The sequence below is a fragment of the Chiroxiphia lanceolata genome, chromosome 8 (genome assembly GCF_009829145.1).
Source record: "Chiroxiphia lanceolata isolate bChiLan1 chromosome 8, bChiLan1.pri, whole genome shotgun sequence".
NCBI classification, from domain to species: Eukaryota; Metazoa; Chordata; class Aves; order Passeriformes; family Pipridae; genus Chiroxiphia; species Chiroxiphia lanceolata.
The window spans coordinates 8,597,582-8,624,098 of record NC_045644.1 but is presented as its reverse complement, the minus strand read 5'-3'; the positions used below and the strand labels follow the sequence as shown (position 1 = coordinate 8,624,098).

The 26,517-nt window shown below is 38.8% G+C and overlaps 1 protein-coding gene across 3 annotated transcripts in view; it reads right to left on the bottom strand.

Moving 5' to 3' along the window:
- Positions 1-26,241, bottom strand: part of CCDC186 (coiled-coil domain containing 186) — a 36,099-nt gene extending 9,858 nt beyond the window's left edge. Inside the window, exons 1-10 of one of the 3 annotated variants that reach the window (XM_032694307.1) lie at positions 26,117-26,241; positions 11,785-12,472; positions 9,334-9,460; positions 7,274-7,402; positions 6,125-6,337; positions 4,530-4,649; positions 3,855-3,959; positions 3,416-3,514; positions 2,546-2,632; positions 1,858-2,000 (exon numbers count right to left, since the gene is read on the bottom strand). In XM_032694307.1, the coding sequence (XP_032550198.1) occupies positions 1,858-2,000; positions 2,546-2,632; positions 3,416-3,514; positions 3,855-3,959; positions 4,530-4,649; positions 6,125-6,337; positions 7,274-7,402; positions 9,334-9,460; positions 11,785-12,455 (1,694 nt within the window). In that variant the 5' untranslated portion in view covers positions 12,456-12,472; positions 26,117-26,241. Of the gene's footprint in view, positions 1-1,857; positions 2,001-2,545; positions 2,633-3,415; positions 3,515-3,854; positions 3,960-4,529; positions 4,650-6,124; positions 6,338-7,273; positions 7,403-9,333; positions 9,461-11,784; positions 12,473-20,180; positions 20,201-25,303; positions 25,388-26,116 lie in introns of those variants that run through there. The other 2 variants (XM_032694308.1, XM_032694309.1) reach the window with 2 other exon arrangements.
- Positions 26,242-26,517: the final 276 nt, after the last annotated feature.

The window sequence follows — 26,517 nt, the reverse complement described above, 5'->3', positions numbered from 1 at the left end:
TGTATCTTCAGTTATCATCAACACTTTCTCTAAAGTGATAAGATCCAAGGTATTGCACCCTGCCTTTAAAGTCCTTTTAGGCTAATTCCATCTTTCAGAAGACTTAAGGCTGAACAACCACCACACTGATTTTTTTCAGTCATTTGTGCTGCAATCTCACCTATAGCTCCCATTTAAAAATCTATGCCAGAAGGCTATGCTTATATTTTACACTTTCAAATATGTTGTTTCATTATGACAGGAGAAATCTATGCCTACAGTCAGGGTTGAACCAGGCAAAATTAAATGTTTAGACCATTCTAAAAGAGATCTCTAGCTTATCCTTCAAGTTTGCCAGTGAAGGAGACCAGGGAACGCTGCAGGTGATCAGTATCCAGCTCAGCCATAAAGTTCTTCCCAGCATTCAACCTAAAATCATCTTGCTCCACTGAACAAGGATAGCTGAACATTCCCTGTATAATATAGCCTTTTATACATTTCAGGATGTTTGCTTTCCATCTTTTCTTCCCTAGGCTAAAGAAATCTGCCTCCTCTATTTTTTTCTCATGAAGAAAACAGGTACAATTTTGTGTGAATGAAGATGAAATTCCTTCCATTTGCTTCCAAGAAAATGAAGGGCAGTTAAGTTTATTTATTCTACAAAATAATAGGTAAAAAAAGGCAAAATTCCAAGATTTCTCTTTCACAGATGGTAACAGGAATTTACCAGTCCAAGTTTTAAATCTGTGGTTGATATTGCACAACTTTACCATTCTAAGGAGTACCAAAAACATGTTAAAATCTTTTTTAAAAGAGAAATAAAAGACAATATGAAATTTGATGTAGCAATAATAAATGTTGTATGGCATAGATACTGAGAAAAAAAATCCAAATTGAATAGGAATGAGAGACAGATATTTAAGCATGTCTCAATTACCAAGAGGAAAAGAAAATTGGAAAGACATATGTGTAGTTTTGCACTTTGATCACAGTCACTTTAATTCATTTGGCAAGATTCCAAGTGAAAAATAACTGTTACTGATCCAAGTGTAGGTTTCAGTTGTCTCTCACTCATTGCAGTTTCCCTAGAAAGGCTGATGACATGGTGACAATACGGCTGACCAGCACACAGTAAATGGAAAGAGTTTAATTGTCTAAACCCTTAGGAAGGCCTATAATTACTGAAGTGTTTTTCAGTGATAAATGAGAATTGTTTAACAGCACAAGAGGAACACATGCAGGTGGTTCTGCTTAGCTGACATTTATCTATCTCCATGTATGCAACACCACCAGAACCAGCAGAGTGGAGAGCATTTGTATATCCTGGTCCATATGTACCACACAGAAACATGACTATGCTCAGACACTCCTGAACTGTGCATGAGCCCAACCCTTCTCTGAGATTCTCCCTCACATTCTTAAATGAGCAAACTTTGACACAGCATACTGTCTGAATGCAGCATCTGTCAAGTACATAAAATTCTTTTCATTAAATACTTTCCTTCATCCATCACAACTGCACATTTGTGAAGCAATCTGTTTCCCAGTTTAGTTGGTTCTCCCCAATCTTTCAATAAAACAAGCACTTGGCAGACACCTAAAAGGCCTAACTTCCTATGCTGGAAATCAAGCACTTCTTATTCTAATAATGAAAAACACTGAATTAGATTTATCAAATCTCAATCCCCTTGTTTTATAAGAGACTACCAAGGTTAATCTCAAGTATTAGCAATATTGATTTAAATTAGGAGAACACTTAAATTAGGACAGGAATTCTTCAGATTACAAGCCATTTTAAAGCATCAATAACTTCAACAGAGAAAACACTTCCACATCTCAGATAATCTTTTAAGCCATTACTGAAAGGCACAGTTATACCTCTGATGTTGATCCTGTAGGTGATCTACAGTTTTGACTCTGTCCAGTAAATTCTGAATTTCAGTTTTCTGTCTATTTATTATTTCTTTATACTTGGATAATTCGTCTTCTGTTCTTAAACGCTCATCCTCTAGACACTTTACCTAAACAGAAAAAAAATCAGAAACTATTTAGTCTCAGAAACTTCACAGGTAAATTATTCTGATAGTATGTCTAGACTGTTGTAAAAAGCTCACGTGTTAATTTTTTGGTGGTTCCAAGTAGCTTAGAGCAATATCCCAAAACATTTTAGATCAAATACGTTCAGAAAAATAAACAAAACAAAACAAAAAATGAAATTCAACAAGCGTGATTAACATTAGTTTGGTCCAAAGACTCAAACTTACCGGCCCAATGGACCAGGATCCACAGACATCATCTTTCTCCAGTTACCAATCCAACCCCTTATTTTCTTCCTTTTTCTGCAGTCCTACTGAGCTAAATTCCCTGCCCTGGATAAAGTGACTGACACACTAATCTACAGACTGTCCACAAGTTACAGACAGCATATACTCCTTACCAGAGGCAATATGAGACTTCTAGTCTCATGCCAGCCAGTAGAAGTACAATTAAGAGACTGAATGTAGTCTTGTTCCAAAACCCAACACTGTGCGTCAGCCTCACTGCAATCCAGCACAGCACACGTTACCTTTGTTCTCAGTGTCCGAAGCTCATCCATGCCCTCCTTAAACGTTCTCTTCAGGTCTTCCAGTTCTTTTATTTTGGCACGATGCACCTTTTTAAAGGGTGAAAAGTTCATTGAGAAAACTAAATGTACAATGGCACCTCAAAAAAATCTAGGCCAATACAGGCCATTCCAACAGCTGAGGAGGCTTGAGGTAGCACAGGTAACCCAAAGGGTTGGTTTACATCTTCAAAAAGCGAAGCAAAACCGCAAGTTTATTTATTCTCTGAACTGAGAAGAAAAGAGAGATTACACACACTGGTTTTAGGTATACAAATGGCTAAAACCAGATGTCTATGCCACAACAACCCTTGGGGAAAGTTCCAGGCAAACTGACACTTGGTCAGTTCTGAAGATGGTATATGCACATTTAAGCTGTAAGCAGGTACAACATCATTAGAGAATTTCACTGTTAGATTAGCAAATCTCTTCACAGAACAGAGGCTGTTCCTTTTCTCTCCTTGCCATATAACTTGCCAAAATATTGGTCAGACAAAGGCCTGCCTATCATCTGAATTTGTGCTTTAAATTACAGCAACATTCATGTTTATAAATGAAAGAGCATTTATTTCATGTTCATTATACCGCATTTTTCTCCTAAATCTCATTTTAAAAAGTTAATCCAAGGTAGTATCTGAAAACATCCTCCTAAAAGCAGCACTGGAGGCAGACACCTGGAATGCAGTATTAGGCCAAAAAACACCCAACAACTCCAAACCAAAGAGTTTGGCAAAAATGTAAGCAGCTTAAAATAAGATTCTCAAAACTAAAATCTCATGCAATTCTTAACTACTAAGTTACCAATTGTGTGGACTCCACACACCACATATTTACCTCCAGGTGATCAGACTTCTCCTGAATTTGTTTCTCGAGTTCTCCTTTAGTTACTCGGAATTTTGCATCCAATTCATTTGATTTAATTTCTTCTGATTCCTAAAGGGATTGAGAAATATATGTAGAGTTTTAGAGCCCTATGTTCTCATTTCTAATACTATGAGTGTACAGACAGCTTTTCATATCACTTAGTCTTTCCTGCAGATACATATCTAATTATCTTGAACATGCCAAGAGAGACCCCCACGCCACATACCAATCAAGACAAACATTTTCCCTTTTATTCAACAACTTTCCAGTAAAGAAACCAGTCACTATTCATCTCAGTTTGTGGCTTGCACAGGATAATTCTTCCCTGCTACAGCCTAAGATAGAAATGGACGAAAAAGAAGACTCAGACACTAAACATTAATTTGACCTCCTGAGAAAGTGTACCTACTTGATAGGATTTTATCATTTCTTGACAGTTTATCCTTATCTGATCTGCTTCTTCTTTTGCTTCTGTTAATTTTGTCATTGCATCTTTGAGACGTTCTTTTGTTTCCTATAAAAAGAATAATAAAGAATGGGTTAAAACTAGTTAAACCTGTTTATCTAACTTAATCTAGGAAGAAAATTTCTCATAATAATACTTTCCTATTTCAGTCTGGAAAGAATTAACAAAACAAAGAGTCTAACATTACTTTTCCTCTTGTTTTCATTCAACTATTGTTTCATGCAATTTCACTTGTCCTAACACTGAAAGCACAACAAAATGATCTCTTGCTTGTGTTCCAAGATGATAGATGTTCAGATGATAGATTTAACTCTATCTCTTAAAAACTAAACAAAGATGACAGTTAATTCAAACAAAAAACCCCCCAACAAGAAATTAAAAGTTTATCACCAGATTAAACAGAATCCCCCATACATACTCCCCTCACATCCTTTCAACATTTCCATTTCAGTATCAGTATCTCTCAGAGCACTATTCTGACTCTTGCTGCAGGTATTCAAATTAAACAAAAAAACACTTTAGAAATAGATTTTAATACTATATAAAAAGTAAACAGTATAACAACTACATTACTCTGACTATATTTTCATGCCATGGTATCAGCACCGCTTCACTGACCTTGTGTGAATCCATTTCTGTTTTCAATTTGTTCTGAGCCCATTTTACTTTGATAACATGAGAATTGATTTCTTCTTTCAACTTTTCTATTTCTCTGTTGAGTCGAGTGGCTTCACCATCCTACGAAAATGTCATAGGTTTTACTTTGATTTAAATCATCCAGTGTTCCTACAACAAGACTCCTGTTTAAGTGTCAAGTTGGGTTTTTTTTCCTTACTGTCTGGATTTTGCAACATCATGCACGTTTGAGAATGCCCAATAATGCTGTGGTCCATAATCCAGGGAAAAAAAAACCCCTAAAATAGTGCTTTGGTTTGAATACCAAGGTAAGGTTGCATTAGTGTTAGTGTATGTTAACATTAAATATCTGTTAAAAGACAAAGCACAGTCTGTAGTTCTGATCTCCAGTATTTCTTCTGAAAGCTGCACAGTCCTCTTTTTGTTGTTGTTTTTTTTTTTTTTTGCAAAAGGATGAGGTTCAAAGTGGTAAGGTCATACATTATACAAGGCTAAAGACAAAAATCACAATGCCAGTGAAATGGTGTTACCAACTATGCGGGTGCAGGCGTGTGAGCACTGACAGCAAAACCTCTGCAAGTCAAATCAGTAACCTGTGCCAAGAAAGGATGTTAACAGAAACACACTGCTGGTGTAGCCTTCTAGATCATCAGTATCCACAAACTGCTGCATTAAGCCAAACTCTTTAACTGTATTCCTGAAGTAATACTCTCATCTTACAAACAGAGTTTCAAGCAGCACAATGAGGGCAGCACAATTCCTGTAGGGCTCTAGTGTAAAGTCAGGAATTACAAACATAGACAGTATGTTAAGTTCTGTTTAGTAAACCTGAAGTCATGCTCCCAGCTTCCTAGTCATATGAGAGAACACAAAGGTGATTTTTTTTGGTTTTTTGTTTCAGAAGCATAGTTTTTAGTACTTTTATTAGGACGTATCCTTCAGTGCATATTACAATTGCTCAAGAAGAGGCCCAAATATAAGTTTGATGACTAGTCATTTATCAATTTTTGGATCTTTCAGATGAAATAGAATTGCAAAACACAGCTGTGAAGCACAATACAAAAAGACGTGAATAATTTAATAGTTCTCTCTCACTGCTTTCTAAAAACAAAAAACAGGCAAATTTTTGGAATTGGGCCTGAAAAATCCTATTGCTTTATTATTACTTTTTAGTATTACAAAAGAGGAAGTCCAGGGTTTAAACACAGAAAAACAGCAAAAAAAGACTGCAATAATTTAATGGCATTGCAGCCTTTAAAAAAAATCCAAACAACCTAGAAATTACCTCAAAATCTGCAACACATAGTCTTTTCAATTTTGTAAAATAAAAAAAAAAAAATCCGTAATGTTTCACAAACTAATATTCAGAGAAATACTAAAAGGAACTTCAAAAAGATGACAATGAGAACTCAGTTACTTCTTTCCCTTCACTTGGAGGAAAGGTGCTTTCACAGCTATACAGCAAAACCAAATGAAAGCAGGTTTCTTTCACCAACTACAAGAGCAAACAAGTGATAAGGTTGTTCTGACAGCGCTTTTAATCATTCACTCCAGTCATACAGCAAGACTTAGCATACCTTAGTTTCATAGAGCTGGTGCAATCTTCCTTTTTCCTGAGAAAGTTGTTTGATTTTATTAGTATGCTTTTCTATTTCTTTGTTTGCATCTCTCACTTTTCTTTCAAGGATCTCCTTTTCTTTCCGGAGGTCAAGTGACTCCTTCTCCCCTCGGACGTATTTCATCACCATTGTTTCCTTCTCATGGCGTGCTTCCTCACATTTCTTGTTTGCCTTGAAAAATACCAAAACAGAATGAATCATCCTTGTATTTCATAATTAACTTTTGTAAGACACTACTGGATATTTTCAGTATTGCAGTAGAGTAGCATAACAAGGCAGGCCTCAAAAACTCCAGTTTTGCAAAGATTAACATTAGATCCCTCTTAAGCACTGCAATGACACATACTTCTAATGGTGAATATGTGTCTAAGGAGCTGCAGCTTCACAGCTAAACATCTCAAGTGAGTTATCAATACATCAGTAATTTGGTATACAATTTGCTCTTTCAGAAGGAAAGAAGTGTATTTGGGAAGTTTTAGTAATAAAATAATTTTGCAAATACTCAGTACCAGTCCTCTGTCTTCCCTCATCCACATGCCAACTGCACAATCATTGTCCAGTGGATTATATTTCAGATGGCTAACTTTCAGAGATTTATTTTTATAGATTCCTCCCACCTCAGCACTAACAAATTCTGTTTCAAATTAGGGGAAAAAAAAATAAATCACATACCAAGCTTTAGAATACATTCAACAGAGAAAATACTGGCATAATATGATATGAAGAAGGGAAAAAAAAAATCTCAGTAATACATAAAGACAAAATAACAGCTTTGTGCTGGAGTTGAGAAAAATAGCCTGTCTGAAAAAAGCTACTTCCAGCTTTTAGCTCTTTTTGAATCAAATTCAGCTTAGAGGTAAGAAAAATGAGATTTCCTTGAGGGCTAAATTCCATACATATAAAAATACAAATTTTTAAAAAGAGTTATCAGGCTGTCTATAGTGTTAACTGCTATTTGGAAATTCACTGACACCAGTTATCAAAAATGCATGTTTAACTCTAATTCCAATTTTGGAAAATTTTGCCCTACCGAGTGTTCCAACATGTTTCCTACAAGAACCAAGTTCTTTCATTAGACTTTCAATAATTTAAGGTTTTCTGTATCACCTGTTCCATTCGAAAGGCCATCTCCTTATGCAACTGTTGAATAGTATTTTTGGCTGCTGCATCCTGAGTTACAAGTTTGTCTTTACTAGCTTTCACTTCTTTATTAAGCTCTTCTATTCTTGCTTCCAGCTGAAAGACAACATTATGATATAATTACAGGGAAAATAACACTTTGATCATGTTTTATACAGGCAGGAACATTTCACACAAAATTAGATGCTTCAACAGACATTTACCTGTATTTTACACTTGTCAAGATGCAACTATCCATATCAACATCTACTTTTGCACGACAGTACAAGCATGAAAGATGTCACTTCTCATCTTCAGTGAGATTGAAGATGCATCAAATCAAGTAAAACACAAGGTACAGTAATTTACTACACAAAAAACCAGATTGACAGCAAGTGCTGAGATGTCAGAGCAGAGTTGGCTGCTATCTGAAGCTGCTTCACCTTCCACCCTTTTTTTGTTCCTATTCCTTGTGCCATATCCTTCACCTTGCCAGCAAAGCAGCCATGCATCCATACTGAACTGGACTGGGAATTAATTCATTGAAAAATAACTCAGCAAATGAAGAGGACCTTAATCATTGTGCTGGCTCTCTTTTTAGCCACCAAATGAACCAAATCAGAGACCTGATCTGGATGAAGAATAATTACCCACGTTAACTGGAACACTTCCCAGAACGTGTTCGCTGCCAAGTCATGCAAGTCCAGTAGGAGCAGCGTGGTGGATACATAAAGCTGTGATACTGCCCAAACCTTGTTCAAATTGTGCCTAAAGACTATCCCCTTGTCCCAGGGGAAAGCCAACTTACCAAGATTATGGGGTTTTGTTTGCTTGGGGAAAGAAGGGGCAAGATCTCAGGGTCAGTGTCTTACATTTTTGTGCAATTCCAAGCTGCTACATAAAAGGCAAGAACCACCTAAAATGCTTCTGTTACTGCACCATGACTTGATCACACTCTGTTCAGCTTTTCAAATTCATCACTGGCCACACAAGAAGTTTTACACATAAAAGTGTGCACAGTTTGTTTGGAGCTGCTAGTGCAGCCAAGCTTTCATTTACTTGAAAGTTATCAGAAAACACTAATTCAGAAATTCAAACAATAAAACACTCACAATCACAAATAAGAAAACCCAAGTGTATCACAGCAATGTATCTTACAAGTCCAGGTGCTATCCAACCACCATATAAAACTATTACACTCCAAGACAATATTTTCTGAAATTACCTGCAAGCATGTAATATCACAAACTCCCTCACAAAGGCTTTTTTTCAGAACAGGACAAAGCAGTTGCTGCATGATATACCTTCATGAAATCATACAGTGCTATCATGGAAATACTAAAGAAAATGAGTGAACTGCTCATACTGATTTATTCAGGCACAAGCAACTCTAATTTGTAGCCTAAAAATAAGACCTTTCAATTCCATTTTCAATCACATCATGGATTTTCAAAGACTCTTTGAAATTAAGCAGACTATAGACAGACTAAGCTTCCAGACACATTAATATATTCCTCTGGAACTATAAGCCTAACAACTGTTTTGTGAACAGATTTCTGTGTGATGCAGACATCAACAGAGAAACCTGACAACCAGGATAGTCACCACTACTTTGACAAACAGAATTTAGTATTTTAAATACTCTCTCTTGCCAGATTTCCAAAATACCATCTGTAATCAGCTGGCCAACCAACTGTAGGGATATCAGCAGATAGGTTTGTAACACCTGATATGATACCTTTTATTCCCACACTAAAACCAGCCCATATCAATGCACACACCATGTTACTCTTTGGCCTTTTGTGGTTCTAACAAGTCCCCGAGGATATGCTTGTATACAAAGTCAGTTTATCCAAAGACACTAAAGGGTTTCAAACCATTTCTTGAAATAGAAGAGCAGAATTATCCTCTTAAAAAGTTCAGAATAATATGCACTGGCATCCCTTCCTTCTTTGTGCTACCAGGGATCATGTCTTATTAAACAGTGGCAACAGTGACACTATATACAGGTGAGATACTAACCAGCACTTCTGTTTTGTTATCTGTACCTGCTTAATAATGCTGAGGTGCTGCTTTTCTGTTTCTGTTCGTTTTTTCAGCTCATCTTTTAAGTTGTCCTTTTCTGAGCAAATTTCCAAAATCAGTTCCTGATGTTTTTTATTTTCTTTAATCAATCTGTAAAGAAAAAAAAAGAAATTAAAAACAAAGTACATCAGTTTTTTTGTTGTTTGTTTTCAATTTTGAGATACATGATTTTTGCTCTTCGATCTCCAAATTTTATTGGGAAGCCAGAAATCCTAATAAAATTCATGAAAGCCTTACAAAAAAACCCTCAGAATAATTTTGTGCCTGTGAAACTTAACTCCAAACCAGCAAGCAGCATTTTCCTTGTGAGGAAACTGCTTGTTTCCAGTATTTTGGGGTTGTTGTGATACAGATGACATGAAACATCTGATAACTCTCTGAAACTCCAGAGTTATCCATGTTAGTAATTTTAAGGTACATGTAAGACAGTAACTTCCAGTCAGACAGTTCCACCAGTCAAATGTCTGCAAATACAGAGATTTTATTCACTTAATGAAGTGAATAGTACCCAGAGAGCCCCTGGAAGTTCACAGCCTGGTAAGAGATGGAATCCTGATTCTTTTAAGTCCTAAGTAGGTAAATAACAAGTGTCCATGCTCATGCTCCTTATAAAATTCAATTTTTACCAATAGTTCCAGTTCAGCTCAGCTGTTTGAAGCCACCACATACCTAGTCTGACCTTCTAGCATAAAACTCAGAAGTTACATTATCAGAACTGCTGAATAAAAGGTCTCAAATATATTTACATGTTAGCAGATCTGTTAGATGGTGGGTATTTTAGGCCACTAACTGCATGAATTTGTGGAAGGTATGCATTTACCTGCGAGAAAATATTTAAATATCCCTTTACACATATATTTTCATCTTTAGCTCCACTCTGTTGAAAAAAAAAATTTCTCTAAACAAACTAATCTCCTAAATTATAAGGAAGTAGAAACCAGTGAAAGACAGCTTAGCACCTGTGATCTGGTTTCGATCTGTTAATGAATATTCCAGGATTACAAATTCTTAATTTATGCCATACCTGCTCACATATATATTTAGATCTGATCATAGGAGACAACTTGGCTATTTTCAGAACAATGTTGCAAGAAATTCTGCTGATCATAAAGTCAGGGACAAAATAAACACAACCCAGAATACTCTTTGGACCAACCATGACATATTCCACAGCAGTTTTACACTCTTCAGGTGACCCCAAGAGTCAAATGAATTCAGCTGAAGAGACCAAAGATATATTTATATAAAAAGCCTTCTGTATGTATACATAACATGTACATATATACATAAACATTTGTCTTTAAGGAAGTAATTGGTCCATGGTTGAAAACGCTGACCTGTCTGAGTTTACCTTAAACAAGTAAAACTCATTACCTCATGAATTCCTGGAATTACAACTATCTACACACCCATCACTTCAGATTCCCACTCCTTCTCTGTAACTACTCAATGTCTAACTGTGCATTCTCATGCCTTCCTGTCATCAATTGACTTTCCTCACATTTATGATTTCTCAGGTTAACTGGTGAAGTGCAAGAGAACATTTTCCCTATTGGGACTCTCCCTCTATCTGGTTTCCCTTCTTCTGATGTCCTCCCATATCATGGTATTTGAGAGCTTTATATGAAAAGCAGGACACTCATTTCCAGCTCTGGGAAAAGGAATAAATATGAAATTAGAGGCTACTTGTAAGCAAAACCACCTGAACATTTTTAAGGAGGGAACAAAACATGAAACACCAAGTAAGGGATCATGAAATCAAGCTTTTGATGAACAGAAATATTCTTCATGTTGTACACACTGCCTGGTAGAACCATTAAGCCCAGTTCATTATGGCAAAGCTTATAAGCCATGTACTTCAGAAGCTGTCCAATAAAATGTGGGAAGACATTGATTCATCTATATATGACACTTCCAACTCAAAGAATAGTTCTCAGCTGATTAACAGCTTTGCTAAATCATGACAAGAGATTGAATATTACTTGAAAAGGAAACAAGCAATTTCAAACATAAATAAAATGCACATTGTGGGAGTTAGTACTTACAAAGATTCATTTCTCCCGAGACACATATGCACTGAACGAATCCCGGACTATTTGTATTTCACCATTACTTTTACAGTATTTAAGCAATTCTAGACACTGGCAGGCTATTCAATGACACAGTTGGCTATTCAGTTCCTGCCAAATTCTGCAAGAATTCAGATATCTAAGCACACGCTTTTATTTACAAGTACATACCACAAGTAAAAATAATTTAGAGAATATAATTAGAAAAAGCTCATTAACTATCCTTTTAACAACTCAAGAGACAATTTGCTCCATATCAAAATGTTATATGCAGTTGCACACAACACGCAGCCGAAATTGTTCAGTACAAACCTTCAACTGTGATGAGCATACTCAAATACTCACTTTTTTATAGTTTGTTCTTGCTGCAGGTATTTGTCTTGCACACATTTTTCAAACACAGCCAAGGCATGTTCACCCTTCTGCACACCATTTGGGAGTTTTCGCTCCTTTGAAAAATCCGTGGATAAGAGTTCAGATTCTATTTCCTTTAGCAAATCCTCCTGTGAGGAAGTCTGATGTATTGTGGAAATAAGCTTCTTTGTGCAGTCTGTGTCGAAAGGGCTTTCTAAATAGATTTTATCGCTTGATTTTTTCACGAAGTCAGACTCCTCCCTTAGATCTTGTAATATTTCCATTAATGATTGTTCAGTCTGGTTAATTTTTGGATTGTGTTGTTCAAGTTCCTCAGTAGGTAAATGTTCTGTTTTCGTGGAGCCTTCTACCTTTCTTTCACAGCAGGTATTGGCACAGCAGTCTGTCCCTCCACTCTGCTGCTCTCCTTCTGTTGGGGCCCCACTGCTGCTTATGCCAACAGCAGTTGAATCCTGATCTGAGGGTAAATTTGATTCCCTTTCCAAGACACTAGCAACATCTCCGGTATAACTGATGCTTGAGCAGTCCTCCATTCCAGATGTTTTATCACACTTCTCATTATCTGGGGTCTTGAAAGAGGCATCATCTGACAGATTGACTGACTCCAGTGTGCTTTGCATTTCCGGTAAATCTTCCTCCATAATCTTCCTTCAGAAATCTAGATGTAGAATTCATATTACACAACATATTATATTCACAACCAAAAGAGACTGAGGGGAGATAAAGGCTACTTTATAAGTAAAATTCAAAGCGTTAAGTGTTATGCAGAGTTTGTTGCTCTTTCAGCACAACTTTAAGTAAATGCTCCAATATTAAGTTTTTCTTTGAAACAAGGTGAGAAATCAGGGATAATAAACAGCAATTAGTGAAACAGTAAATGCCAAGACAATAAAAACACCAGATTTTTAGAATTAATAATTCTACCATTTAAATCCACAAAAATTCCAAGTAATCACCTCTGAAAAGCACTTCAGACATAAAATGACAAAAAAAGTAACCATCTAGAGTTTACAGCTTTCACTTTCCTACAAATTATTTGAAAGCAACAATATGTCTTGACTTACTCATTTTTACAACATAGGGTGACCTCCCCCCCAGCCAGCCAGAATATTCAACTTCCTTACTGTCACATCCTCACTCAGCAGTCATACAGCAAATGTGTGTGTACCCAGGAACCCAAGGGAAGGGACTGGGGGAGGATGGGGGTGAGATTCTATTTTCCCATCTGCTTTCAAGAAACCAAAATCCCCTGTGGAAGAGCACAGATGGTCTGTGGCAGATCTGCTCTCTCAAAAAGTAGCTTGCAGAGCAAATATTAGAAGACTTGAAAAGCTCTGCAGAAAGTGTTCTACTAATAGGACACTATCTTGAGATGCCAATAGCCAGAACACTTATGGAAGAGCCTGGGTATAAGACTGTATCTTCTTTTTCAGGATTTCCAGATGGTCAGGTGCCTGGTAAGACTACTGGCAATTTCAGCAAGCACAAGAAGCCCTTATTTCCATTAGGAGAAATTCATTACAGCAACCCTAACTTTTAGATGCAACCCTATCCCCCTATACTGGATAAATTAGGCTATTTAAAAACAAAGCAAATTCTTCATTTATAAATTCAACTCTGCTATTCCAACAGTTGTCTCAAAGAAAGCAGTAACCTTGCCACCTTGCAACATCAAACTTGTTTTCACCCTTGCTTTCTTATTTGTTCAGCTCTCTCTCACATAGTCACACAGTCCAAGTCACTCAGCTCCATGCTCCATGCCCTGCCCTTTGCCTCAGTCTGAAAGGAAACCCCTTTGTACTGCTTGGCTCCACTCCCCATAGTCCTGCCTTATTAGCCAGCACTCCATACTAAGGCTCACATCGCTAAAGCAGAAGGATAAGTAGGTCCCATTAGGTCTGTCACTAATTGCTACCACTATGACCTTGCACTATTAGGTATAAAAATCAGCTAAGGAAAGAAAGCAGCACCTTCAGCCCAGCTGTTTCTACCAGGAAATACCATCACACAAAACATCTACCACCAGGATCTGAAACCAACAGCTGAGCTACAACTGCCACTTAATCAACAAGAGAAAAGCGTATGCAAAAACTGAGCATATGGCTGAGAGTATGAAAGGGAACATGTCAAGACATGACTGGACAAGAGTCACAAGTAATCAAACAAGAATTATACATTTATTAAGTAACATGCAAACCACTTTTCCTTTTTGGTTTCAAAGCAAAAAACCTCAATGCCACAATCTCTAACTCCGTACAAATCAACATGAACAAATAGTAAGGGGCAGGTACAAATGAGAATAGAGAAGGGGAATGAGAGAATTTTACAAACAGATCTTCAATAATTAATAAAATCCTTGATTCCTCTTTGCTTCAAATGATTTATGTTTAGGTCAACACTGGAGCCAAGAAATCCATCTACTTGGTTTGTGCAGTCCAAACAAACGCTCTTTTGGAACCTATCTAATCTCTGGTAACTTCTGCTAGTAATGAAAGCTCACAGCGTACTACTGATATTCTAAAACAAAAAAACCCCCAACTGACAATCTCAATGTGTAATCAAAAGAATGAATACTTTTTTTTTTGCAGTTATGCTCAGTTTGACAGTAGCAGAACACGTTAGGTCCTACTTAATTAAAAAGTCAGTAAAAACCAATGCTTTGAGACTGGTGCACTTAATACAGTCAATAACTGTAAGATAATTTGCAAATGATACAGTTAACATGGAAGAAAATTTCACCTTCTAGTAAGTGTTCCCTCTCGTCATAGGTAGATTATTATCCATTCAGCTGTAAAAGAACTTTATATTAGCATAAAGCTAAGGTACTGAGGTATTTTTTTCTATAGCAGTTACTCCAGTCTAAGTTCTTGCTGATGCTTTCTATAGAATGATCAGAGGGGGTTTTAGCTTATTTTAAGCCTTTTATAAAGTATCTTCTAAAGCGTTATAAAATCTCCAAAAACGTGTAGCTGTTTGATGTACTACTGCCTCAACCCTGCTCATGACTGTCCAGCTGCTGCAGTTCACCACTTCCACAAGAAAAAAGTGGTAGAATCAGATAGATACATGAACTTCTATGTTGGTTGTTATACCTAAAATTTCCCGTCCAGTCAGCAAACTGAGTGGTGTTTATCTTCATCTGAAAGTAACAAGTGAAAAATACAGCCCTATTAAGAGAGCACATTAGGGAGGTCACTAAGTTTTCTTATTACTTCCTTCTATAAACAACACTGTGAATTAAAGAGAAAGATTAATCTACATGGAAGCAGAAATACAATTATTTGCACAACTCAATTAGTCACAGAGCAAAAAAAAAAAAGCCACCTACTCTATATCCATAATAGTTTACAGTTAATATCAATCATAAATAAAGTGTAGGTTTCGTATCAAATGTAAGAATTTGAGCAGTGATTATTCCAAGTGGTTAAAGCGTGAAAAGTAAATTATGATTCAGTGTTCCCTACAGTCCTACTTTAATTTTCAATAGTACCTAGAATAAAATTTACCACATTAAGTTCCCAGTCTTTCTGATTCCAATACACTGCATTTTAGACTTATCTGTCCAAATCTATCTGGATCTGTTCATGACATACGTAGATTTTTTTTTCTTACTGTCACTGAATAGTATTATTTTTTGCATTCTAATTACTAACTTTTAAACAGAAACTAAACTTAACAGTTGACCACAGGATCACAATTTATATTCACATCAGAAACGTCCAGACAAAGACATCACGTGGAGCAGTGCAAGTTCACATTGATATTCAAATGTCTCTTGAACATCCAGAGTTTGTTGTGCCTCCCTGAGGCAACTGAGTATAGCAGATACCTCCTTTGTAATGCCAGAGACAGAAAACTGCAGTAACTCTACTAAAGGAAAGGCTCATGGCTTCATAAGCAAAAGGTTTTGTGTGAAAGAAGCTTAAAAGGATCAACACTTCCAGCCCAGCAGTAGCTAGCTGAAATGAGACATGCTACTATCTGACTGTTTTACATCAAACACACAAATATAGCAAGTTGCAGGTATTATTTGGACACCAGCTACACATCTGATAGCAGCTTCATGCCTTTCCAGGTTCAATGTCAATCTTCTATCACCCTACTCAGCCTTACAAATGATTTTTCAAAATCAGGAAAGTACTAAGGTTAAGTAATATTGCACTTTAAGAAAATACAATAGTTTAGTGCCTGTTACAAGATTTTCAGAAGGCATCAAAAACAATCAAAAAAGGCAAATCTTGACTCAAGTAAGTGAAGTAGTTTATGTAATGATATGTTCAAACACCAAACAAGCACACAGTGTGTTGATTGACAGCAAAGTGCCAGGTGAGCACTCCCTGACCTTCTTGCACTGTTTTGCTAAGCTTCTACCTTCAACCACCTGCTCTGCTCCTTCCTCAGGGCTGATGTTCATCTTAACAATACAGCACAAGCGTCTTGTTCCTAATGCCCTCCATGTGACGTTTGTCTCACCCTCACAGTGTATGTCCCTTCTGCTCCCTATGTCACAGATAATGTAATCACTACCAAGTCAGCTTAAAAGCCCGAGCAGGAACTTCTCCAACTGGCATTTTGAGATCAGCCCAGCCCAAGCTTGCTTGCTCACATACCGTGAATAACTTCCATCCATCTAGTGCAGCATGTGAAAAGCTTTCTGTCACTGGCCTGTAACACTTTGCTGCTGCTGTGACAGGACTCTTTGCACTCAAACAACTGGTCTGACCAGTCCTCCTCCTCCTCTCTGATTTACAGCTCACAATTAGTTTGACACTCTAACACACCTTCCCCGTGTCCCTGCCCCTATTCCACAGCTGAGGACACAGCCGGCTGTGTTTTCCCACAATGCAGCAACACAAACCAAAGCAAGTGGAAACGCAGCAATTGAAAATGTGGTGATGTGAGCAGCAGAGAATGAGGAACAGGAGCACAGCTCAGCCAGACTCGCTTTGCAGATTAATGGGCCCTCAGGCGCATTTTCACAAGCAAACAAAACATCTCCCTGTATATATACATCAGAATACAGACTGTACCCTTCAAAAGCAAAACTTTGCCTTTTTCTTAAAGATATACTGTTTTCTCTCATCAAAGATGTGTTCTTCAAAGATGCAACGCCCATATATACTTTTCCTCATTACTCACAAAACTAGAGTTTAAATCTGCATCAGCACATAGGATCTCCAAGTCCTAAAGTAAAATTTAAAACGGATAAGTAGTTAAACAGCAGCCACAGGACACACAACATTAAAGGCTGGTACTGGCAAGGGTTACAACCATTTATCATGCTACTTAAATTGAGATGTGCTTATCTGCTGAACTGCTGATAGCACAAGTGACTGGAATCAAAAGCAGGGAGCAGAGAGCCTGCCAATACATTAAGTGGACAACACAACAGCTTTCTAAGACAGAAGGGTCTCATAGGTATGTAAGGCAATGCAAATACTCAGGAAATAACATTTTTTTCATTCACTTCCTTTGTTACACAAAAGAAGTATCCTCTATTAACAGCTAACCAAATGATAAAAATAGCAACGAATGTGACAGTCATTCATTTAAGGTCTTCAAGAAAGTATCTTATACAACATAAGTATTGATTAGCTTGGTAGAACATCAAAAATCTTGATACACGGTTCTATAAGATGCAAAAAAAAAAAAAAAAAAGAAGAAAAAAATATTTCCTGTAGCCACCTTCAGCAGCAGTACAGAGAAGCTTATGCTTTAACAGTGAATTCTCACTCCAGAGTCCATTCACTGGCAAAGAGGAAAGCAGTCTCTGCAACAGTCAATCCTTCCCTTTCCTCTGCTGAAAAGTACATACACTCCTACTTTTTAGAAAAGCCATTGACACCCTCATCCTTGCCTGCGCATCCACTGTACTGGTTGAAAATCCTTCTCCTCCCCCTCCCCCCCCATTCCAGTACTGCTAATTCCCAGCCACTGAAAGGTAATTCATGATGAAAGCAATTCCCTGTATGCTTTCTACTGTCTAATTAGATCTAATTAGGAACACAACCTGTCCCAACTGTAGCCTGCTATCCTGTGAGTACAGGCACGTGCTGAGGATCTGGTACATTTTAATTCAATATTATGTCATTTCAAACTGCCTGTCTTTTCAATCTTCCTATTCAATGCAAACATGATTCTTTTAAATCCCTGACTACAAAGGACTTCCCTATTAACTCTAACCTTTAATTTCACAAAATAGATAGTACGACCTAAAGTATCAACACTTAACTTGTAAATAGGCAAGGAGGAAATTACTTTGCTTCAGCCAATTATAAAATACATGCAAGAGGACATCTAAAGAAACATAACAAATGATAACTATAGGAAGCATTTGCTGAGGTGTGGTTGTCTAGAAGAACTCACTAACAACAAGGGGAAAAATAAAGTGTGTGCCTTGTCACCAAGTAACTATCGCAGTGGGGCTCTTTTACAACAAAGAGATTAAAGAACGACAGAAGTGTGTGCCTGGGGTGGTTCTGTAAGCAAACAGATTGATGGTCATGGTCTTCAGAAATAAAAATTACTGCTTTAAAAGAAAAAAAAAAGTATGCTACAAAGATTAAAAATACTGCAGAGAGAGAGGCTTCATGGGTGTCTGCACACACAAAACCTTGTTCAACCCAGGGTTGAAAAGAAAGCGAAGAGCATTGAGATAAGTGACTGAGGCACAAAACCTTCTGAAAGGGGAGTAACAGGAAGTTAATACAGTAAATGCAGTTCACTGTACCTGAGACACATTCAACCACACATTACATAATATAATGGACAGTAGCAGTCAATTATGTCAGCTCCATTCAACAAGAAATGGGTTTGCATCATCTTTGGGTACGTGTTTTTCACTCATAGCTGTGTTCCTAAGAGAGGCCTTGTAGCAGAGTCACTGATGAAGAGGGAATCATCTGCTCTCCAAACAAGTACACATACAATCCACAAAATCACGAAAAAACAGTTCTCACATCAGCTAAGACCATATGTGCTCTTCAGCTTTGGATATGTAAAAAACAGGTTTTTTAGGCTATGAAACAAGCTCATCTTTAAACAGAAGTACAAGGTAAATTTACAAAGCTTTCCTCTTTCCATTTCAGATCCGTCACAGCAGAGTACTCAAACTTCCTTTCAATAATAGACTAAAGTCTCAAAATTACTCAAAGCTGCAATACAGATAAGATGCATTTCAGAGAGCAGGTGGGGGACAAGGAGAGATGAAGTACTCCATGGCTCATGGGCAGCTGACTCCAACAGTCAGGAGGGTCATAAGTACCATGACGTGGCCAGGCAAGCAGCTCAGTGACAGAAAAATCTGGTGACGCTGACACAAGCAGCCCATGCTCACAGAAGTCCCTACCACTCTTACATAGATGTCAACTCAGCACCCATAGTGTTGCTAAGGCAACACTGCACACCTCTAAACAAAGTCCACATGTTTACAGGAAAAAACTACCTAGATAATAAGGCCCTTGAAATTGCTTCAGAGCAATTCTGTTTATGTTGTAATTTGTGATGCTTACTTCCTCGTTCCTTCTCAATAACTGGATCAATAACTCACAAAATTGCTGCTGTTACTCTTTATTTGGCTTTATAAGACGGCACATTCTCAAGACAAGTTCCACTGGAAATTCATCATAAAAGTCTAAGCAAACACCCTTAAGCAGTAGTCTCTTCAAATGCTCTGTAATACTCAGTAACCTTCCACATTGGTTCTGGTTTCCAAACTACACAGTTCAGCTTTAGCATGCAGTGTCAATAACCAGAAGGGATAATGCCTGTCCTTTGGAGAGCTTCTTATGAAGACACCTATAAAAGAGGTTTATTCTTAAGATCCTCAGACTGCCCAATGAAAGCAAATCATTACTTCTTTTCCCTAGTACCAGACCAAAAAACTTGAGGTAGCACTACAAAAACTTCAAAATAATGAGCTGTCTATTCCAGGTGCTGTGTTACTGTTCTGTGTACCACATTCTTAATTATTTTACAAACACCTCTGCTCTTCTGCATCCTTCTCTCCAATTCAACCAAAAAAAATGCTTGTTTGATATATGGGTTTACAAAGATTTTTTTTGCTAGCAGATCCCAATACTGCAGGAACAAGAGAGGAAAAAACAGCTTCATTTTGATACTGGAGGTGCCAGAAACAGACATTTATGAATCACTACGGTTCTGGCAAAACTGAATTTAGGAAAGTGGACATACAGCTTGCCTTCACATCTAGAGAGTTGTGGGTTTTATCTCTGCATAGCCCAGTGTTAGATGAACAGAAAATTCTACACCCCAGTTAAACCACTTAGAAATGTAATGCTTTCCCAATGATTGCCCTGTTTGTTCACCTCCAGTTCTTCAGACAGCAAAGTAGAGTACTGAAGCACCTGAAGCTGGAGCTGGTCTAAACAGATACCAGAAACTGTTTATTTCATTACTCTGGCTTTCCAACAGCTCTCCAGTCATCAAGAAGCCTGTTCATTGATATGTTACATCTGAAAACAGAAATATTTTTAACTCAGTTGCATAACCTTTCAAAACTGATATAATAATAATAATAAAAGCCAATACACAAACACCAAAAGGCTACAAAAAAAGTCCAGCTAAATCTAGAGCTGGGAGGTGTGGACAACAGACTTTTTTTTAAAAGGAAAAGCATTATCCTCATAAAATTATAACTGGCAAAGAAAACACTGTCTTCTTTTCTGTATCACCCAACAGCAGATTGAAATGCAGTCATTAATTTCCAAGAGGACGTTACATGCATTTTACATCTATTTTGAAGATTCCCACTTACAAGATTTATTTTTACATGCAGTTCATTGCACTCAATGAAGCATCACTATGTACTACTGCTCATGAAGCAAAGACAAATACATAACTTTAACAAAACCACAGTTATCATTTATACTACAATAATATGTTGCTTCTTTCCCCAAACATTGCAGTATAGACTAAAGGCTGTGCTAAGGACAATTAGCCTAAGGACAATAGCTAAGGCAATACTGCCTTCCATTTCCACTCATGATCTATGAAGTGAAGTGACATATGACTGAAATTTCAATGGTCATAAGAGTGTTTTTGATGGAGCTCAGATGCTCATGAGAAGACCCCAACAAAAGCAAAAACTGCACATCAGCAGCATTTGAACAGTTTGGTTACAAATCTACTTCCCTCTTGAAAGTTCCTGGGCAACAAAAAGACAAAGTACAAATGATTTAGCCAGTTTTCAACTGCAAATTCGAGTTAACATGAGATGCAATATAACCCAGTGTAACACAGGAAATGGACTTCACTTCGAAGAGTTAATCAGTATTTATTGGCTGAAGAACACTGAAGAGAATAATAATGATTTTTAGAGTTTTCTTGAAAGGCACACACATGTGAAGCTATCAGCAACCAAAATAAGACTTTAGGAAGCTACATGTAAAAAAGCCTTGCAAATGCCATAGCATTTATTATAATGACCATAATTTGTCTGAACAGTTTGTTCCACAATGGACTGTTCCTCTCCTTTAGATATCACAGTACAATATATTTTATTAGAAACAATCTTAGATGAATCACTACAGAACAATAAAGTACTATTATTTTTAAACACATTATCCTAAGACAGAGACATTAAAGTAACCATTAACCACCAGACAACTGTTAGAATCAGTTGCCACTTCAATTTAGGTTTAATTCCAACCTATTATACTCAGATAAGAAATGAAGCTGTAGGACAGCTTACATGCTACCATATATATAATGGCAACCCAATAAATCTGGTAAAGAATAATTCTGGGGTACAAAAACATTTCTATCTTCTTATAGCGGGGTTGTTCCACTGTAAAACCCAAGATGCCTCTCTTCAAAAGCTTTTCACATCTTTACTAGATAATAATCATTATTCAAGCTTTTCCAAGTGAGTGCCAACCTGTCATTGCACCAGAACTCTTGCTAAGAATTTTCCATGACAGTAAGACTAAAAATAAAATTGAAGAGATTTTTTTTCAGTTTATTTATCTTACTGTAATCCTGATAATACTTTCACCTAAACTAATCTGAACAGAGTGAACATACCTTTCTACTTCACTTGTTGGGTGAGGTTTTCGGTTTCTTTTTCTGAAGCCACTTTTTCCTTAACTACTGTCTACTGCTCAACACATTGCAAAACAAACTGCACTGGTAAAACAGACTTAACTGTTATTCCCAATTAATACCCAACTTAACCTGTATTTTGCACGGTATCTTTCACAAGAACTCTGACAAAAATTACTTTCCCAGACTAAGCAATATGTCACCAGCAATACTGCAGAAGAGAAAAACTGAAATCCTAGAGATAATTCTATTTGCAACTGAAGTTTATAACAGGACAAAAAAAGAGAATTTAACTAAAGAAGTTCTATTCCACATGACAAAATAAGAAACGCAGCTCTACTGCACAGCAGTTCTGTAGAGGGACAAACCAAAGGTTTCAACTAATTCAAAAGGGACTGGGATAGAAAGGTCCACAAAATCAGATATTTTACATAATCTAGTGTGAGATGAATTTCAAAAAAATCCTTCTGGCTTCAGGTTCTAATATTTGGTTACAACTCCGCACATAACATTAATCAGAGCAGCAAGCCACCCAAATTAGAAGTGATGAAACACAATAAAAGGAGATGAACTGGACTGAAAAGCATCACACCACTTAAGAATTCTTAAGCTTAAGAAGAGCTGCAGTTGATCACCACAGCTGGTGTTTCATACAAAACAAAGGGTGATCATGAGGTCTCATACACTCACGGTCCTCCTATACTCCTGCATTCACAGAGAGCATACATAGGAAAAAAAGAAACACACCTGAGTCCCACCTACACTAGCTCTCCCGATGTTAATTCACATTTGTCCAAGATCAAATAGACAATACTGTTGTAATTCAGACTGAAGATTACTGGGGTATTGGTGAGAAGGAAGATGCAATGCAACATGGCTCCATCCACACAGAAACACTCGAGGACTGCAATACAGACAGCACAGCTGTGACTCGCAGCACAAGTGGAAAAGCTGGCTGTGCACTGGGACATCAAGTCCTCCAGCCCAGGCATAACTTGACACAGCTCCTGACTCAGCTCACACAAAGACTTGCTTTGATGCACTTGCTTGAAGGGAAGGGAGTGGAGCAGTGCATGTACACAGTGGGTACTCTCAGGATTTCCTTGCTTTTATCAGTTTAATACTTAATCTCAATTACTTTTCTCAGTTTTTTTAGTCTTACTTTATTAAGCACCAACTGCACAGCCTCATGCCAGCACCAAGGTGCAAAGCTCAGCATTTCTATCAATTCTTTGAACATGGGACAAGTACTTTAGAAGAAAAGGTTTACTCAAACTTTATCCTTGCTTACATCACGAGTTTGATAGTTGAACAATAGCATATGATTCCTTCAGGGCACTGCCGGTATTCCACCAACCTCGTGCAAGTGCAAGTGTTAATAATACGGTCATATTAACTCCACGTCTGGAGTCAAGTAACAGCACCACTCCAAAATAAAGTCCATCAGTTAAGGTTTAACAAGTGAGGCTGGATTTGTTCCCATCGCAAGCCACGGGGTACACCTTGAGAGTGTTATTTTTTGTCATACTAGTCCGAAGGTTGGAAGCTCATCTATCAGGGGAAAACAACATTCTAGCAACAGCATCCTTTCACTGTGGACTTCATAAGACTTGGATACTTAAGGGTTTATGTACAGACTTGCAACCTTCTGTGCCTTCAGCACAGAACAACTCTTAAGTTAAGAAAATGAGTCTCCACTTCAGCAACCAATGCAATGCCAGCAACAGCACGACTCTAACCTTTCAGATTTCAGCATCATCCTTGCAGCTTTGCTTACAACGGGGCCAGTAGCAGCCAGGGCACTCATTATTACTACTGCCCTGTTCACATGCACATTCTGACACTGATAACATCACCTGTGCAAAGAAGAATGTCTTAAGGGAGGATAAAAAAAAAATCAAATTTACGACTGAGCGCACATTCTATGACAGGTCTTCTACACCTATAACAAAGCTGTAACTCTTGTTCACACTACAGAAGTTGGAGCCCTGGCAGACCTTCTCACAAACCTGTGTGTTATGGTATTGTACGATACAGATTTTAGCATATTTGGCACTGGAGATGACAGCAGGTTTGCTTTAAATGGCTCTTTTCACACATTGTTTCCGGAACATGCAAAAGGGTTGTAAAATTCCAACCATGGCATTACTGTCTGCATGATCACTGTATACTGGAAAACACCACTCAGGGGGACGGTTAAGGCTCTACTCTTTTCAAACCTGATTTTCCTACAGAGTTTCTCCAGTATCCCTGGAAACAAATGAGTAAAATCTTCAGTCCTTTAAGGATGTGAACAAGTCAACTGTAAGTCTACAGAAGACTGCCTTCTGTTACTTAATATGAGATATTATTATATACAATATTATCACAGTAAAAAAAAAAAAAAATCAACCAGTATTCCATGTACTTATTGAAATTAGGGTCATGATTTTGTCCCCTATTATGACATCAATTTGTTTCTGATGCTTTTTTTCTCACCCTCAATCTGATCCAGCAGGGTCTTGGTCTATGACCTGAAGATAAGAATTATCCATAAGGCTTTCCAATATTGTTTTCGGCAATAGGAAAATCAGTTCAGAACAAGCCAGCCCAGAACTAAGTATAGGATATTGCCTCCTGGAACCCACACATCAGCAAAACTTGCAGACTACTGATTCAACATGCCTAATAACACTATAAAAACAAAAAAAACCACCTGCCTTCCTATTTTTCATAGTTCTTTAAAAAGCCAGCTTCGGGAAATCCAATATTAGCCTTGGGTAGCGTTAAGCAACACAGCTGCTAACTATGACCTAAAAAAACACTCTCTGTATTTGATTCTTCAGTCCTTTTCTCAACACTTTGAAACACTGAACCTCACAAAGTGAACAAACATCTGTCAACAACCCCAAATTAAGTCTTATAAAATGATAGAATAATACCGTTTTAAAGCCAAGACAAGAATAGATGACGGAAGATTTTCAGAAAAAGGAGGACTCAAAGGCAATACAGAACTAGGTTTGGGGTTTTTTTTCATAAAATGTCATTTCAAATGTCATCTTATGGCCTCTTGAAACATCTTCACTTTCAGTTTCCATATTTCTAGAGCTTAACCATCTCCTCCGTAAAGTCAATGGCAACACAAGCATTCATAGCCACTAGTGATTACATTTCCTTGCAGATAGAGAAAAGCAGCTGTGGCTCATGCTGTTACAACAATTTCCCTATACAACAAAACATTCTGAGACACTGGCCACATGTGAGGTTTTACCGTATTCTGCTTGCAACATTTTGACTTCTGAAAAGCAGTTTTACAAGAAGGTAAAGCAAACCAACACTAAAGCTGGAATGCCATACTTCTAATCTTACACCCAGGTTTCAAATTCACAAGAAATCCTCTGCTGGTCTGCACAGAGTCTCGCAGGCAGTATACACATATCAGACTCACCTGTGCAGACTATTTTCCAGGATAAGAGCCAAAATCCGCAAGCCTACATCATAATCACCTCGCTGAAGTCCTTCTTTCAAACCCAGAAGGGCAAGCAGCTTTTGCAAATACCATCCGCAAAAGCCAGGACATACATTGTACCGCAGCACCACAGCCGAGTCTAAAAAATAACCTTCATACTGGCTTAACAGTTACTGGGGTTTGTTACCTAATTATTTAACCATACAGAGAAATCAAGACGCAGCCAAACGAAACAGGACAACCTAATTAACACCGTGGAGGAGAAAGCTGTCAAGAAACAAAGAGATTGCGAGCCAGCACCAGAGCCAGCGCTGCCCGCCCGGAGGTCCTGGCTGAGAAGGGGCTGTCAAGGCAGGACTGCACCCCCCGGCCACCGTGTCACTGTGCTCCCACCTCCCTGTGCCTCACCCACGGACCTGTGGCCAGCCCAGTGCCCCCACCCGCACGGGGAGATGCCCCGCCGCGGCCACCCGAGGGAAGTCTGTCTGTCTGCCTCCCTCTCTCCTCCCCCCGCCCCCGCGGCCACGTCCCCCCCGGGTTTATCGTCCGCCGACAGCGAAGCGGATCACTGCCGCGCCGCCCCCTCCCCGACCCCGCCGGGCAGCGCCGTCCCGTCCCGTCCCCCGAGCCCCGGCGCCCTCGGCCGGGGGTGCCCCGCGCCGCTCCCTCGGGGAGCCCGGCAGCGCCCGCGGAGCTGGGGGTCGCTGCCGCCGAGCACCCACACACACACATACGTACACACACATACACATACACACCCCCGCCCGCCTTTCCCCCGGTGCAGCCCCTCACCCGCTCGCTACGCGGCCGGCAAGGTGAACAACAGCCCCGCCATGGCGGCGCACAGCACTCCACTGCCGTTCCCCGCCGGCCGCCCCGGCCCGGCGCGCTGACACATCAACAAAGATGGCGGCGGCAGCGGGCGGGGCCCGGCCCGGCAGCGGGGGCGGGACCGGGGGGAATCGGCGGGGCCCCGGGGCGGGACTGGCCGGGCGGCCCCGGCCGGGCGGCCCCGGGGGGTCCGGGGTCAGCGGCGCCCCGAAAGGCTGTGATCCGCTGTGATCCAGGGGCAGGAAACGACACGTTCGCTGACGGTGCTAACAGCTCCAAGCGGCTGGTCCTACGGGATATAGGAGATGGTCTTAAGCTGCGCCAGGGGAGGTTCAGGTTGGACATCAGGAAGAATTTCCACA